Source organism: Mandrillus leucophaeus, unplaced genomic scaffold (assembly GCF_000951045.1).
Source record: "Mandrillus leucophaeus isolate KB7577 unplaced genomic scaffold, Mleu.le_1.0 Scaffold760, whole genome shotgun sequence".
Classification (NCBI taxonomy): domain Eukaryota; kingdom Metazoa; phylum Chordata; class Mammalia; order Primates; family Cercopithecidae; genus Mandrillus; species Mandrillus leucophaeus.
In genome coordinates, this window is record NW_012108253.1 from 1,134,525 (window position 1) to 1,150,905 (window position 16,381).

Consider the following 16,381-nt stretch of genomic DNA (forward strand, 5'->3'; position numbering starts at 1 on the left):
TTTTAAAAAGCTAAGTTCCTAAAAGTTAGTACACCCAGAAGTTTCTAGGGAAATGTAAAAAGTCATTTAAAAAATCAACTATCAAGTTCCAAAATCTGTTTGTTGGAAAGTATAAGTCACCTCTATGACTTAGGGAAGAAAAATGAAATCGATTGGTCAAAATTTCATTGAACTCATTTTGTCTTCTAATCAAACTCAAATCTTTGGGTGGAAACTCTTTCACCAGCTTCCTCCACACTTGGCTGTCATCTCAGTGCATAAAAAGTCAATGAGAAGCTGATATAGCTTGGATGTTGTCTCCTGTAAATCTCACGTTGAAATGTAATCCCCAGTGTTGGACGTGATGAATCATGGGGGCAGATTTCTGATGAATGGTTTAGCACCATCCCTTTGGTGCTGTCCTTGCTATAGTGAATGCTTTCTCCCAGCATCTGGTTGTTTAAAAGTGTGTGGCACCCTCCTCAGCTCTCTCTCTTTTGTTCCTGCTTTTGCCATGTGATGTGCTTGCTCCTGCTTCACTGTCTACCATAAGTAAAAGCTCCTGCAGGCCTCCTCAGAAGCAAAGCAGATGCCAGCATCATGCTTGTACAGCCCGCAGAACCATGAGCCAATGAAACCTTCTTTTATAAATTACCCAGTCACAGGTGTTTCTTTATAGCAACACAACAATGGCCTAACACAGGGGCCATTTGGAGTTTGTTTGATTATGGACCTGACTCCATGGGACAATTTAGAACCAAAATGAGTAGTTAACTGCAGCACACATGAGCAGAAGAGCTATGAGGTGTTGGCAATGAAACAGACATAGAATAACAGGACTGTCTTGGCCAATGGACAGTTCTCAAACTAGATACTTAAACATTGGGTAAGATCACTCTGATTTCCCTCAGCTACTTCCCAGGACTCTAGACTTATGAATCTAAGCTAAAAATGTTGCATACTGCCAAATTTTCTTGAGCTCAGGACATCCCATTGTAAGGTGATGCCAGCCTGAAGCTTCTTTAATTTAAGCCTGATGGCTGTAAAGGGAAAAGCTCTGGGCAACTGGCCTGATTTGTGATGTGCATCATCTTTCTTCAACCACATACTGTACCCTTTCTGATTCTGCCCTGGCAGGTCTGGTTTAAAGGAGAGGAGAAAAGGAGAATTTCAGAGCATAAAGCTCTGCTTGGGGAAGATTGGGTCTGTGCAAAATGCTGAAATGTGCAATATGCAACCCTCCAAGCAATATGCAATATGCTCCCTCCAACCCAAGAGGGAGCAAGAGCCATAATAGGGGCACAGGGTCATAAGAAACACTGACAGGGGAGATAGGAGGTTCCCAAAGACAAACGTTCCTTATTTTGTCATGGTTTCATCATAGCTGGCTATTAGGTAACAACTGAAAGTTCAGTTTAATATGCATTAAGTAGCCTACTACATGTCAGGTCCCATGTGAGGGCTGGGACAAGAAGGTTAGATGCTGTCCTCACCCTTGAGGAGTCACAGGCTAGTGGGGTACAAGAGCCATAAACAGATAACATCAGTGTCATCCTTGACTCCCACGTGATTCATCAGGAAATCTTCTCAAGTTTATCTTCAAAATATATTTAGTTCTCACCTCTTCTGCCACTCCAACTGAGTCCAAGTTGCCATCCTCCATCACCTGGATGGCAACAATGGCCTCTCAGCAGATCTTCCTGATTCCATACTTGCCCATTGAGGACTCTTCTCAATCAAGGGGGCAAATCTTGACATCCTCTGCATCATAGCCCTCTAGCCGTTTTCCATCTAACTAATACCCCAAGTCCTCACGATGGGCTAAAATCCCATGATGGTCTGGCTGCCGTTTAGTCTCATCCTTTCTTGCTCTGCTCCAGCCATGCTGGTCTCCCCTGTTCTTAAAAATCCCAGGCGCGCTTTTGCACTAGGGGCCCTGTGCCTCCTGTACCCTCAGTCCCTCCTCACATCTCACCTTCTCAGCCGCCCTGACCACCTTATTGAAAAGTACCCCTTCTTCCCAGTCCCCTACCCCAACTGCTCCTGCTAGCACTGCCACTCCTGGCCCAACTCCACTTTTTAATTTTTTCCATAACACTCATCTCCCTCTGTTATGCAATATAATGAATTATTAATTACGTTTATTATTTGTTGTCAGTCTCTCCTTTGTCTATTTTGCTCACTGTTGAATCCCTGTTGACTAGAATAATGCTTGGGGCATAGTAGATATGTAATGAATATTTGCGGAATGAATTAAATTATTGAGAAGCTAAGATGATGATATGCACAAGGCACTACACAGGCACAGAGAAGGGGTACTGGGCTCACCGTGGAGGGAAGGCTACAGAAGATTTCTTTTAGGGCAAGTTGATATCTAACTGAATATCGAATGATGAGCAAGAACCAGGTGAAAAAAGTGAGGGGAAAAAAGCTGAGCTATATTAAGAAGTAAAAGAGTAGTGGTTTAGTATGGTTAGTTGGAGGTGGGGGCAAGCTCCTCAGAGTCAAAGATAGTCAAAGAAATACTGGCAACATGCTGGAGATTCTACATGAAAATATATTCATTAAGTAGGTCATGTTTTATAAGTCGATAAAATCAAGATAACAACAGCCAGTGTTAACATTCTGTTAAATCAATGTTAAAAATATGCTGAACTAGAAAAACACCTCCTTATTGTTCCGTACCCCAAGCAGTTTCCATCTAATTTCCTTTTTCATAGTATTCATTCTATTAGAGGGCTTCACTGGAGCTTAGGTCAAAAGGAACCTAGAGATTCTCCTGTAGCTGGGAAACTGCTTCCCACTGCTGGGGGATTTCCCACTTCACCCTTTGGTGCTGAGCACATATTTACTCAGGATTTCAGACATCATTTTGCATGCTATTAAAACAAATCAACATAGTAAGAGGCTGAATAATTTCCTTAATTGAGATCCTGCCCTGAGATTTGATTCTCTCCTTGGCATTTGCTTTCTCCTGTCTAGGCCAATTACAAGTTACCAGGGTCAAGAGCACTTGCCTCCTTCCCAACACAGACTCATTTGACTGGAGGCACATTCAGAGCAGAGTACAGAGGGAGAGTAGAGAAAGCTCCAGGGCTGAAAATCAGGGGAGCTTAGCTTCCAGCTTAACAGATGCCTTTAGTTAAGGAACATTTTTTCTCAGTTATCTGATCTTTAAAATGAGCTTAAGAACTCAACCTGGTGGTGACTTAGTCACTTAAAACGCTTTCTTAGCCTTAGTCATCAGATATATAAAATTGCATGAATAATACCAACACTGTAGAGAAGTTGTTGGAAATATTATAGTATTTGGAAATACCAATTAAAAGCCCAAATAGGTCAACATGGTGGTACACATTTTAACAAACTCTTCTCAGTAATATGTATCCCTGACTTCACCATAAGGCTCAATGAGGTGAATCTGCTCAATAACTCTTTATATAATAAATATAACAATCCTACAAGTAATTAAGGCTTTATCAGCAAATTTCCATGCTTACTAATTAAGAAACCTGAAGATTTTTATAGGAATGAACCACACACCTAGTGATGAGAAAGGGATAGGGGAGGAGAAAAGACAGAGGAGCCAGATACAATTTAATACAAATCATTGATGAGTACTGGGAGAAATGCATCAAGTTAGGTGTTGAAACAGAACATGAGGATGAGTTCACCAAAGGCAGCTTCCTACTTCACCACTTTCCATGGAGCTTGACACAAAAATAGTCTCAAGGTCACTTGGAACAACGATGACATGAGGGGAATGTGAAATAATGACAACTACTGCAATAAGAGCTAACTCATTGTATTCTGGACAGTATGCAAGTCCTTCAAATGCATCAACGCATTTGCCCTCACAGAAATTAGGTACTATTCATCCCCATTTTATAGGAGAAGTAAATAAAGTTGAGAGGCTTGACAGTTTTCTTACATCATAGCTGGTAAGTGGCAGAGGTAGGACATGCATCCTCCATCGATCTGACTCTCCAGCTGCACTAAATCAACATGCTAAATGAGGAGAATCATCCACTGTGGTGAGACGCAGCTTCCATCTGTTTGGTACTGATTGTCTAAGTCCATGTTTACTTGCTTCCATGTGACTTCAATTAACATTGAGGTTATTGGCCTGGTGCTTAGAAACCTAATATTGACTGAACTTTTCAGGTTTCCCCACAGACTGGTGAACAGCTTTCTCTCTCAAATAGATACAACCTGGTCACAAGAGAGAGGCTACAAGAGTTCAGTTTTAGCCAGTGTTTTTCAGAGTTGAGGTTTCCTCTTGCATTCATTTAGCCTTCAAATTCTCAAGGATGACCTCTCTAGCAGACACTGTTTCTGGGGTCTGGGGAGGGAGTGGGGGAGCTGTCCTCATGGAGGTAATTACTCATGGAGTAGTGAGTAATTATTCATTACTTACCATGGTGCCAGTGTATTCTTCCAGTTTAGCCTCAGAAATGGCCTTTCTGTGGTGAAGAAAGAGGTCTCGGAGGAAGTTCTGTGGCGCCAAGAGAAGAGTCATACTTCATATAGTGGGCAAATAAACTGCAAAGGTCTTAAAAGGCCTTATTTCAAGAATTGTGGGTTGTTTGTTTCCAGGAGGAAATAAAATGCTTTTAGCAAGCAATAAATCCAAGAATTGAGGGCTGTCACTGTTCATAGGGAGCTCACGGGGCCCAGGGACTAGCTCCAGCATGAAAAAGTTATCATAAATGCTCAATTATGCTTCTTTTCCAGAGACAGCAATGTGACTTGCACTTTCTAAACCTTTTAAAAATGAATATATATACATATATGTACATATGTATGTATTTTTTGAGTAACATATTCAAATACATCTTTCCTGGGCCCACAGAAATCAAACTCATGATACACACATATCAAATTCCCAATGATAAACAAACCCACCCCTTCACCCAGTGACACTTACGCAGAGCTCAGCAGCTGATATAAAGCCACTGCTGTCAGCGTCATATTTGCGCCAAATCTGAAATACACAAAAGTCATTAATTCATTTATCCTCAGATAAGTTGGAATAATTATGTGGTATCTACCACAGTTCAGCATCTGAAAACAGTACTTAACTGAATGGAAATTCCACTTTTGATGGGAAACTTTAGGCTTTCTTTGGTGACAGCAATTTTGGGCAGAATCCACCAGAAATGGATCACTGCATTCACTTGGAGCCACTTAAGGAGGACCACAGTGGTTTCAATGAAAGCCCACTGAGTGGGCTTTAATCGAAAGGGTTCTTTTGGAAAGTTCAGAATGGAAAGATACAAAGTGATGAACTTCAATTCGGGGCAATATGACAAACTAAGAAACCTCCTCAGTACTAAATACCTAAAAATGCAACATCCTATGTAAATAACTTTTAATTACATTGCATAGATCACAAGAAAGTGAAAGGACTCCTAAGAGACCCAACATGATAGGAAAGCACAAACTTAGAGTGGTAATGTAGGACTGAAACCAAAGCCTATCCCAAGTATATCTGCTGGTCCCTGGCAACAAAGTCTGCAGTTTTATGAGAAAACTGCACATGTGGTAGACAGGGAATAAATCATGGGACCCACACAGGTGGAAAATCAGATCGAGGTGCCCGCTTTAAACTAAAGCTTCAAAACTAAAACCTTAATGAAAGATGAACTTTAAAAAATTACACTGCAGAAAAGTCCCCTAAGAAATCTTGCCTGTGTGGTCTTGTCTCTGATGGAGGGAATAAAATAACTGATAATTCCCAGTTATAAGCTACTCCTCTCATTAGTGTGAGGCCAGCATTCATCCAACTGAAGATGCAGTTACTGAACTGGAAGACAGAACAGCTGAAACTCTTTGAGGAAAGCACTGAACTACTTTCTTTAATAAATTCTGTTACTCTCACCACCTCTGATTATTCCATGGACAAGCCTCACATCAGTTGGCAAGCTCCCTAACTCTTGTACAAAATGAAAGGTTACACTAAGTTGTTGTGTTTTTTTTTCCATTGACAGATTTTTCTTAGATCCTAGATGGATTGCCTGTGTTCTGTATTAACCAACTGCAGGAACCTTAATTATTAATCACAATCAGTGTCCTGAGCTCAGACTCTGCAGGGATAGTAAGAGATGTTGATACTGATGCTATGTCGACACTGGTGCTGATATTTAGTGATAACAATTCAGAAATGTCACTCCTTTCAGACCCTGTCATTTATGTCTGAATTTAGTCCAATTTACACAATCAATGAGTTAAATGTGATTTATATCTTTTATCGTATGAATATGCCAAAACTATGAGAATTTCAAATAATTTTTAAAATTTTTTGCATGCTTTTAAAATGCCATTCTCCAGCAATTTCCATCTAAATTATTGTGTAGTTTTACTACAGCTGAGTCATTGGAGAGCCAAAGATTTTTGTGTGAATATTCAGCAAGCCTATCTTTAAAGAATAAAAACAAAATAAAGACATTTCCAGACAAACAGAAGCAGAGTTTATTACCAGCAGACTCTCAATAAAGAATATACTCTAGGAAGAAGAAGGAACAGGAAGAAGGAAATCTGAGATACACAAAAAAGGAATGGTGAACAAAGACAATGGTAGCAATATGACATGTGGTGACACATGGGCAAATTGAAACAAATCTTGACTGCATAAAATTTGTGGGATTAAAGAAAACAAGATAGAACTAATATTCTGGACAATAATGGCACATGAGTTGGTGAGTAAGAGTTATAGTGTGTTAAGATCCTGTGGTTCAGGGGAAAAGTTAGAATTTCTTAAAATATGTAGAATGTAATGGGATATAAGACAGTTAATTTTTAAAAACGAATAATTTACAATGATAGTTTTAAAAACTGGGTACAGAAAGGGAAAGCTCTTCTTTACAGATAAAATCGACAAACTACAAAGGCAGGAAAAGTAGAATTTAAAAAAAAAAAAAGATAAGAAGCCTCCATAGGGCCATGTGCTTTTACCACTTCTCAAGATTATTCAAGGCTACACTAGGCCTAACATTTTAATACTATTTTTCTATATTCATGATTTTTTTTCTGAAATCATGTTCACTGTACAAAATTAATGAAATACAAAAAGAAAAAATTTATAATCTCCAGAAATTCCTCTCCTGAGATAATTACTTATTGTTTCTATGTGTTTCATTTCTATCATGTTTCTACAACATACACTAAAAAACAGAATTGGGGTCATATTATCTATACGCTTGGGCAGTCTCTTTGTTATTTTTATTAAAAATGTTATCTGACTGTTTTTAAACACAATTAGAATCATTTTGAAAATGTCTTAAAATACATTTTAAATAATTATGACTTTATACACAATTGGAAAATACAAAAGTACAAAGAATAAAATCACCTGAAATCTTACCACTTACGAACAACCGATATTTATTTGTGTATACTTACCTATTATCTTATTTATTCAGGCCTCAGGGTAAACAACTTTTAAACAAAGTTAAGATCAAATTCCATATACAATTTTGTTTCTTAATATTATATTGCATTTCCTTCATGTCATTAATTATTTTTTGAAAATTTGATCTTCAGTGATCAATAATGTTCAATACTGTAGTTTTTTGCTAATGAATCTGCAGCACCTAGAACAGTGCCTTGCATATTACAGTGCTCATAAGAATTTGTAGAATGAATGAATTATATGAATATATCATAATTTAACTAACTTTTCCACTATTGTTACACATTTATGTTATTTTTAGTTTGAACTATAAGTGACACTGCAACATTATATGAACATCATTGTACAGAAAACTTTTGTTTACATTTCTGATTATAGCCATAAAATAGATGCCTGAAAAAGTAGAATTTTTGTGGTTTTTTTTGTTTGTTTGTTTGTTTTGAGACCAAGTTTCCCTCTTGTCCCTGAGGCTGAAGTGCAATGACACGATCTATGCTCACTGCAACTTCTGCCTCCTGGGTTCAAGCAATTCTTCACCCTCAGCCTCCTGAGTAGCTGGGATTAGAGGTGCCCACCACCACGCCCAGCTAATTTTTGTATTTTTTTTTTTTTTTTTTTTTTTAGTAGAGATGGGGTTTCACAGTGTTGGCCAGGCTGCTCTTAAACTTCTGACCTCAGGTGATTCACCCACCTTGGCCTCCCCAAATGCTGGAATTACAGGTGTGAGCCACCGTGCCCAGCCAGGACAAATTAAATTAAAAAAAATTAACTGTGAATAATGAAATTTTAAAGGATCGTGATTGAATTTTTCCAAAATTACTTTCCATAAAATTATTGCATTTCTTGAGTTACTGGCATAAATTCATGGTCCATTCAGAATTTCTTCTGTAAATTGCCTATGCAAAACTTATTATCTCCTAAATGGGGACATGGTAACTGTATCCATTGTGGGGCCCTGGATGCAGTGGCTGTCTTGAATCTGCTGCTCTGGCCTTGGGGAAACCCTTATCTGCCCTTCCCTTGTTGTTTTTCACCAACAGAGCAGTAACACTGAGAGGCTGAGAGAAGGGGTAGCCAGAGGGAAAGTGGTAAGAGAGGTTATTGATATTGCCTTTAGCTTTTACTCTCCCATGATTATAAACAGAAGGCCTCCTGGCTGGACCAGCACTCTAATACATTATGTTCTGTATCATCATGCCTTCAAAACTAAAATTAGTTGCCGCCATTTTCTAGAGTCTAGATTTCTAGACAGCATTCTCAAAAGGCTGAAGCTCCATAGGGATATTGGCTTCAGATGGGGCACCTGCTCTCCTTTCCATAGTCCCCCACCTCCCCTCCCTCTCCATTCTTCAGTGTACCTGCCTGGCCTCTTGTCTAAAGTTTCCTCCAGCCCAAACTAAAGGAGCCTGTCAGCTCAGGAGCACCCCAGGACAGTACTGAGAGAACACTGGGGTTTGGGACCAAAGTCCTCACTCATCACTAAGGCATTTTTTGCTTGGTCTTATCCTCGGTGCTCAGCTCTCCCTTGACCACTGGGCAGGAGTGGTGGTAGCCACAGCAGGTGGCTAAGATCATAGCCTTGTCTCCATCCTCTTTCTCCATAAAGACATAACCAAGCACTCACCTGCATAAACTCCACGCTGCTGTCCAGTGGGTTTTCCCGACGAAAGACCAGAAGAAAGTTTTCATCCTCAGATAAGAACATACCAGCAAGCTAAAGGAACAGAAAAAATAACAGTCGGGGACCCTGGCCAGTGTCCATTTAAGAATGCTCTCTGGTAAAAGGCATGGTGGTACGTCTTCCAGGGCGGAAGGTCTCAGATCTTCCAGGATGAACAGCTCAGTTTGCAGTTCTGTGCTCTTGATTGACATTCTTTGATTCATTTATTCTTTCAGAAAGTATCACACTCCTACTAAGTATAAATCGCTATGGATATCTGCCTTCCACGAGCTTAAAATCTAAGATAATGATGAATATAACATTAATATCAATAATAAATTTGTTAAGTGTTGATATGTTCCAGGCACTATTCTAAGAACTTCCAATACTGAATTAATTTAATTCCATAGTAACAGAAGATAAAAATAGCAAATAATGCTTATGTTTGCCAGGCATTATTCTAAATGCTTGCATATGCTAATTCATTTAATCCTAATAACAATCTATAGGGTGCACAATATACCATTACTGTTATTTTCCGGTGCAGGAAACTGGTCTATACAGAGATAAGGAACTTGCCAACATTTTGTAATTAGTGTGTGATGAAGTCAGTATTTCAGCTTGGCGATCTCAAGCCCACACTTTTAATCACTATGGTTTACTGGTGAGATGCTGTATATATACAGTACTTCAGTGCAAAAGCAGGAATAACTGCTGCCTGGCTTGATACTTGAGTGTTAGCTATGGTTTATATTCTTTTACATTATTAGTGTCTATAAGATACTGCAACAGTTGACTCAAGTATGATAAATTCAGCCAATCAGCTTTTTAATATGAGCACCAGTTTGACTGATTTACTTCATGCACTCCCTTGAACAAAGGTATAATAATATCTTGTTCCCCTATGTAGTTATAATACTTTTTTCAGGTTTGGCTGTGTTCATTGCCAAGCCTAGGGTATTGTAGTATATGTTGTCTTCTTTCTGAGCTGTTCCCATAGACAATGGTCATTTCTTCTCTAACTGGGTAGTTTGCTCAGTGTCTTGTACAATACCACAGAGTGAGTCCACAGCAGATGCTCCGGAAGGGATTTAGGTGTTAATTAGCTCACATTCTCATTCACATTTTCTAATTGGATGTGGGTCAGCTCGAGGACACATCATGTTAACAATAACTACCAGATTTTGAGTGCCTGCTACATGGCAGGTACCAGCAAGATGCTTTTTAGTTATCATCTCATTAAGTCCTCACACCAGTTTTTCAGGATGAGTATAAATATCCCCTTTTTGTCAATGGGAGGCAGTGCAGTTCAAAGTGTAAGTGATAGGCTTTAGAGTGAAATTAAATTTCTTCTCCATTACTTACTAATGATTTGACCTTAGGTAATTTAGTTAATATATCTATGCCTCAATTTCCTCTTTTGGAAAATGGAGATAATAATATTGATATCCTGGTCCAGATGGGAAGACTAAAAGTAAGATGAGCCAGTATTTATAAACTGTTTAGGAAAATACCTCATACATATCAAATAGTCAATAAATGATGACTGCCATGTTGGTGAAGATGATAAAATTGAGGCTCAGAGAAATTAAGTAACTTGCCTAAGGTTTCATATTCCACCATATTGACTTCATGCTTTTCCCATCAACCTACACAGGGTCAACTGGAACAGGGAACTGTTCTTTGAGACTAACGGTGGCCTTTTTCCCATCTTGTTTTTTACTAGAAAATCCAACATGAGCCAAAGTGGGCTGATTTTTATGTCACGACTACCTGTAATTGGAGTAAGTGAAATGGTCAATAGTACAGCAAGGGAATGTAGGGGAAACAAAAGGCCTTGCTGCTCCTTAGACTCACAGACTCATAAGGTTTTAAGGAGCCTTGGGAACGATGCAGTCATGCACCATCAGCTTTCGTACAAACAACAACCTCAATGACACTCATATGCAGAATTACAAGACAAAAATGGTTGGCCAATTACTGGGGAATGTCTTCTGTTATTAGTAAGATAATGACATAGTTTTCAGTTATTTGCTATGTTTTGCTCACTCATTAATTAGGTCAAGAAATACTGAGCCCTACTATATGCTATGCTCTGTTCCAGGGTCTGGAAAATTACAACAGTGAACATGTAGTTATGAATCTTTTGTTTAGTACGCCTAACCTGCTGTTTGCATTTACTGTTCTGTTGATGCACACATTGATACTTTTACATCCAGTATAATCATAATTTTTGGTTACATATATACTTTTGCCTTTGATTAAAAGTTTGGAAACAGCTACACTCATAAATCTAGAGTTTAGTTTATTCGTTTTCTGAAAAGGCAGTCTGCTGGTGAACACGCACACTTTTTATAAAGGGAAATTATCCTGCCCTATTAACATAACTTCCTGAAGAAATTGTCCTATTATTCTTTTCAATAATATGGACTGCTCAGATATGGCAGTGTCACAACATCAAGAGACTAGCTCTCCCATTGTCAGGTAATATGTCTAACAGGCAGTTTTGACTATGAAAAAATATCTTAGTTTCAGATTGACTCATTTTCACATACAGATTTATAGCTACATAGTATGAACCTGTATAGATTCCTATCTATAAGCAGAGTTCCACTAAAACCATTGCCACTTATTTGGTCATGTCATTCTAGGAAAGTAACTCAAGTCCTTATCAGCAAAATAGGGTTAATGTTCCATGCCTATCATCATCTGAACTACTACGGGAATACAATAATAAAATATATGTGGAAGTCCTGTCTAAACTGTAAACATTTTTGTAACTGGAAGGAGAAATGATCAGGTAAGTTGTAGACCATCCACAGCGCTGCACACGTAGCATAGTTACATGCTTTAGTATGTGCTCCATAAAAGTGGATTAAGTTGAAGTAAAGACAGCTATTGTCTGTCATGCTTTTAATGATCTTAGGGATAGATCTTTCCCATCTCCACTGGGAGCTGATGCTGAAGTTTAACCTTATTTATTTTCAGATTTTCCTTATATCACTGCTCAGTTTGAACAGGACACTATATAAAGAGACAAATGGTGGATCAAGTAATTGAAAGGCCTCTATCATTTCAATTCCCCAATTATAAAATAGGTACAAATATTAATTGACCTAAATAAAATGATAAAAGAATTGCACACTCTTTGTTACTAAGTAGATGAAAAAGGAGAGATGATTACTTTTAAAATGTTATCTAAGCCAACTGCCTTTCAGAAATCTCCAATTTCCTGATCAAATGTAAAGTTTCCATTGTCTTCCAAAGAATATTACAGCCCAAGATGACAAAGTAAAGAAAAAAACAGTCAAGAAGAGTAGAGTCATGAAAGATACAGTCATGAAACGTACCTCTTTCATCTGAATGTGACCATCTTTAGAAGCATCTCGGGTAGTCATAAATTGCTGTTTCACCTTGTGCAAATTTGCTTTCATGACTGTGTCCTGCAATTGACCAAACAGAGCCACATTAAAGCCACTGGGATCTCAAAGATATAGTTAGGATAGCAAATATTCAAAACACACGGCATGATAATTATGTTTTTCGAACCTGGAAAGCAGGTTCCTTGGCCATTTAAAGTGATTTTATCCTTTTGTAGAAGAAAGAGCAATGCTGGAGATTTCTTGAGCAACCAAGCACTAATCAGAATCTTGACTAGGTACAATTTACAGTTAATTAGTTATTAAAATATTGATAAAAAGAAGCTTAGAGACTAGGGTGCTGAAAGAACAAATTTGAACAGTGTTATATTTGGTTGTGACAAAAGATTGTATTGTAATTACAGGTTCTCTTCCCAGTAACTCAAAGGTTTTACATTTTTTAACTGAAAAGTCCAGTTGTTCTGGGCCCACAGGTGTATGTAACTCCTTTTTAATCTTCTTTTGTATTCTCTAAGGAAAAAAAAATAATGAGAAGGGAGAAATAATTAAAGAGGAGACCAAAGTAATAAGGTAATTGCTGAGTTAACCAAAGATGTTACAACTCCCTTCTACGTTGAACCTTAATTGTCTTCTCTGGTGGATTTTATGGTTACTACAGTAAAAGTGACATATGTAACCAACAATAAATAATGAATTCTAATGCAAGGGTTGAGAAGCATAGATAATCCCAAAGAGTGCCCAATTCTAAGATTCTAGACTTGCTGAAATTTATGCTAAATTCATTCTCCTTAATACTATCATGCTATCTCTGGTCCCAAGCCCTCCAACTGTAAGTTAGAGGGACTTAGAAGAGGTAATCCTGTTGATTCACTACCCTCCCTGTTGGTGTTGGGGGTGGAAGTGACTCAGCCTTCAGGACACTCTCTGGATGCATCATCTGTGCACATGTGTACAGGACAGTTATCTGGGTGGCCTTGGGCTGACTCAGTTCTTCTGCCTTTCTTACTTGTATTTTTCAAGAATAACCCTAGCATGTGCTGGTGATGCAACATCCTGAGATAACGAAAAACTTGCCAGAACAACCCAGGTTCAAGATGTCCTAAAACACTTTAGCCCACCACATGTTGCCTTCAGGTACAAAATTCAGAAAACACTGCTTTCTATCAAGCACCTACCATGTGCCAAACACAATTCTGGCCACTGGTGACATTATAGTCAGCAAAAGAGACCTGGTCTTTGCCCTCCATCACAGGCTGGTGGAAGGCATCTTTGTCTAGCCTTCCTTTCCACTGGGACCTCTCCCTAATGGAAGAAGAGAGGAGATGGTGGAAAGAGAAGTGTGGTGGGGAATTAACAACTGCTACATCCAATTCACAAGAATAGGAAAGAAGAGCAGGTAAATAAACATTTTTGGAGTGCCAGCCAGAGGATGGGCTCTAAGCCATGCTCTTTAACAAATATTATCTCCCTGGATCTTCACAAAGGCCCTGGGAGGCAGAAAAAAATGTACTATACCCTTCAGCCCCTGGCTTCCTTGCTGGCCTACTAGCTTCTTCCTCTTTGGGAAACTTGTTTTTTCTTTTGTGCTCCCGCTTCTTACATGGAAATTCTCCTTTATCATTTTCCCATCACTAGCTGAGAAAATGTTTTTGGGTTTTTTGTATTCTTGACTCGGAGGGGCTGTCAGTCCTCACCTCTTCCCCTCAGGCTGTCATCGCTTCAGTTGACCTCTTGCATATGGCAAAGAACTTGCCAGAACAATCCAGGCTCTGTTTTAGTCCTTCCTAGAACAAAATGTCCTAAAACACTTTAGCATGGCACAACATGTTGCTCTCAGGAATAAAACCCAGGGAAGACTGCATATGGCAAATGTTTTTCAGGGAGTAGAAAATCTAGTAGAAAAGTAGTACAAACTCTCTACCTTCCAGATCTTAACATATGAAGACTAATACTCAAATTCATGATAATTTTATCCATTGCTGCACTATAAATCAAAACATATGATTCATTCAGATTAGTCTTCATGATTTAGAAGCAAAAGAGTAAAGGAGAAAAAAATCAGAGGATGCTGGGCAATCTTTTCTAAGGATCTGAAACACTCCCCTTTCATTTTACTGATGAGAAAATGGGCCAGAAGGGTGATGCTGCTGAATACTGGCAGAACAATCTTGAAACCAGCACATTTGATATCTGGTCTAGTGCACTTTCCACCACACCTTGTTGTTGCTTGAGATGAGGCAGAGAACACCTAATGGAGTCATTGCATTCCAGCATTAAGTTGTTAATAAATGAGAAATGGTTCAAACAAAATGCAAGGAAGGCTTGATGACTTGCTTTGGGGATTTTTCAGGATAGGTTCTGGCAACTAGTTAGATAACCAGATGCTTTAAATATTATAAGAGCCTGAAGGTTTGAAAGCCTATTCTTAGAAAACCAAGGAACACTTTGGTCAGCAAGAACAATTTTAATGCTAGGGAAGTTTCTGGGCATTATGCTAGACCTCAACCCCTGACATTGGCATCCATCGTGCCAACTCATTGTAGGAGGTGGGTGCATAGCAAATGTTCGATATAAGGTAGAAAAGGTGCTGTGAGCTGATATAATTTAAGCTATTGGATCCTCTAATATCTGATTCTCTAAAATTCCAGGATTGGTGTGGATACTGGATATATAGGGAACTGCCAAGTTTCATGTCAGTCAGTAGTTTGCCTCTTCCCTGTTCAATCATACACAAACTTTTGTCAGTAAGTATAAAGATAGAATTGTACTTCCTTTTTTTTTTTTTTTCACTTGTTGCCTTTTGCTGCAGGGGATGATAAATAGATGAAATTCATGCAATAGAAAGAAGTTAGCGAATTAATGGCTTGTATAGTTCCCAAATGGATAATAAATAGTGATCAATAAACTTTATTTGAAATAAATTGTAGTGAAGGTGAGTCTCTAAAAAAAAAAAACAAAATTATATGAATAAGAACTAAAAAATAGCATCTATATGTATAGCTATTTTTTGAAGTTATAAACCCAAACCACTAGCATTTGTGATTGAGATGATGTATCCATCAAATGAATCTGTGTATCCTAGCCATATCAAGGTCATCTGCTGTTTCTCTGGCTTTGGTCCTGTATTTAGAAACCCAAAATGATTAAAATAAGAGGACTTGGACAGTCTGACTCTGTAAACATCAACCAAACATATTCATATGGTGATTATAAATGGGGAACAGTGAAGGGTCTAGTTAAAAACAAAAAAAAAATGAATACCAGCCGGGCGTGGTGGCTCACGCCTGTAATCCCAGCACTTGAGGGAGCTGAGGTGGGTGGATTACGAGGTCAGGAGATTGAGACCATGCTGGCTAACATGGTGAAACCCCGTCTCTATTAAAAATACAAAAAATTAGCTGGGCGTGGTGGCACGTGCCTGTAATCCCAGCTACTCGGGGGGCTGAGGCAGGAGAATCGCTTGAACCCATGGGACGGAGGTTGCAGTGAGCCAAGATTGCACCACTGCACTTCAGCCTGGGCAACAATGTGAGACTCCCTCTCAAAAAAAAAAAAAAAAAAAAAAGAATACCTTTCTAAATGAACACACATCAGACTAAAAATGTGAAAAAATACTTTAGTGATTTGGAACCAAAGCATCAAATGAAGAAATGAGAGATAATGCCTGTATCATTTGTCTAAGACAGAGCAAGTCTAACAGGTCCCTGAGATGACAGTCTGTCTGTCTTCTGTCTTCCTTTGAGTAGCCTCCTTTCCTCATGAAGGACCAAAGGTAGTGGTGAGTATGACTTAAGGCATCCTCCAAAGGTTACCCTAGCTTGGAAAACTTGCTCTCATAAACTGGAAATCATATATATATATATATATATACACACACACACACACACACACACACATATATATAAATATATACAGTATATATATACACACATATATATACACACACAGTGT

At 38.6% G+C, this 16,381-nt stretch overlaps 1 protein-coding gene across 1 annotated transcript in view; it reads right to left on the reverse strand.

Annotated features, from left to right (window-relative positions):
- SCGN (secretagogin, EF-hand calcium binding protein) overlaps positions 1-16,381 on the reverse strand; it is a 49,832-nt gene that overhangs the window by 27,598 nt on the left and 5,853 nt on the right. Inside the window, exons 3-6 of the mRNA XM_011966485.1 lie at positions 12,401-12,493; positions 9,015-9,104; positions 4,907-4,963; positions 4,397-4,474 (exon numbers count right to left, since the gene is read on the reverse strand). Of these exons, the coding sequence (XP_011821875.1) occupies positions 4,397-4,474; positions 4,907-4,963; positions 9,015-9,104; positions 12,401-12,493 (318 nt within the window). The remainder of the gene's footprint in view (positions 1-4,396; positions 4,475-4,906; positions 4,964-9,014; positions 9,105-12,400; positions 12,494-16,381) is intronic.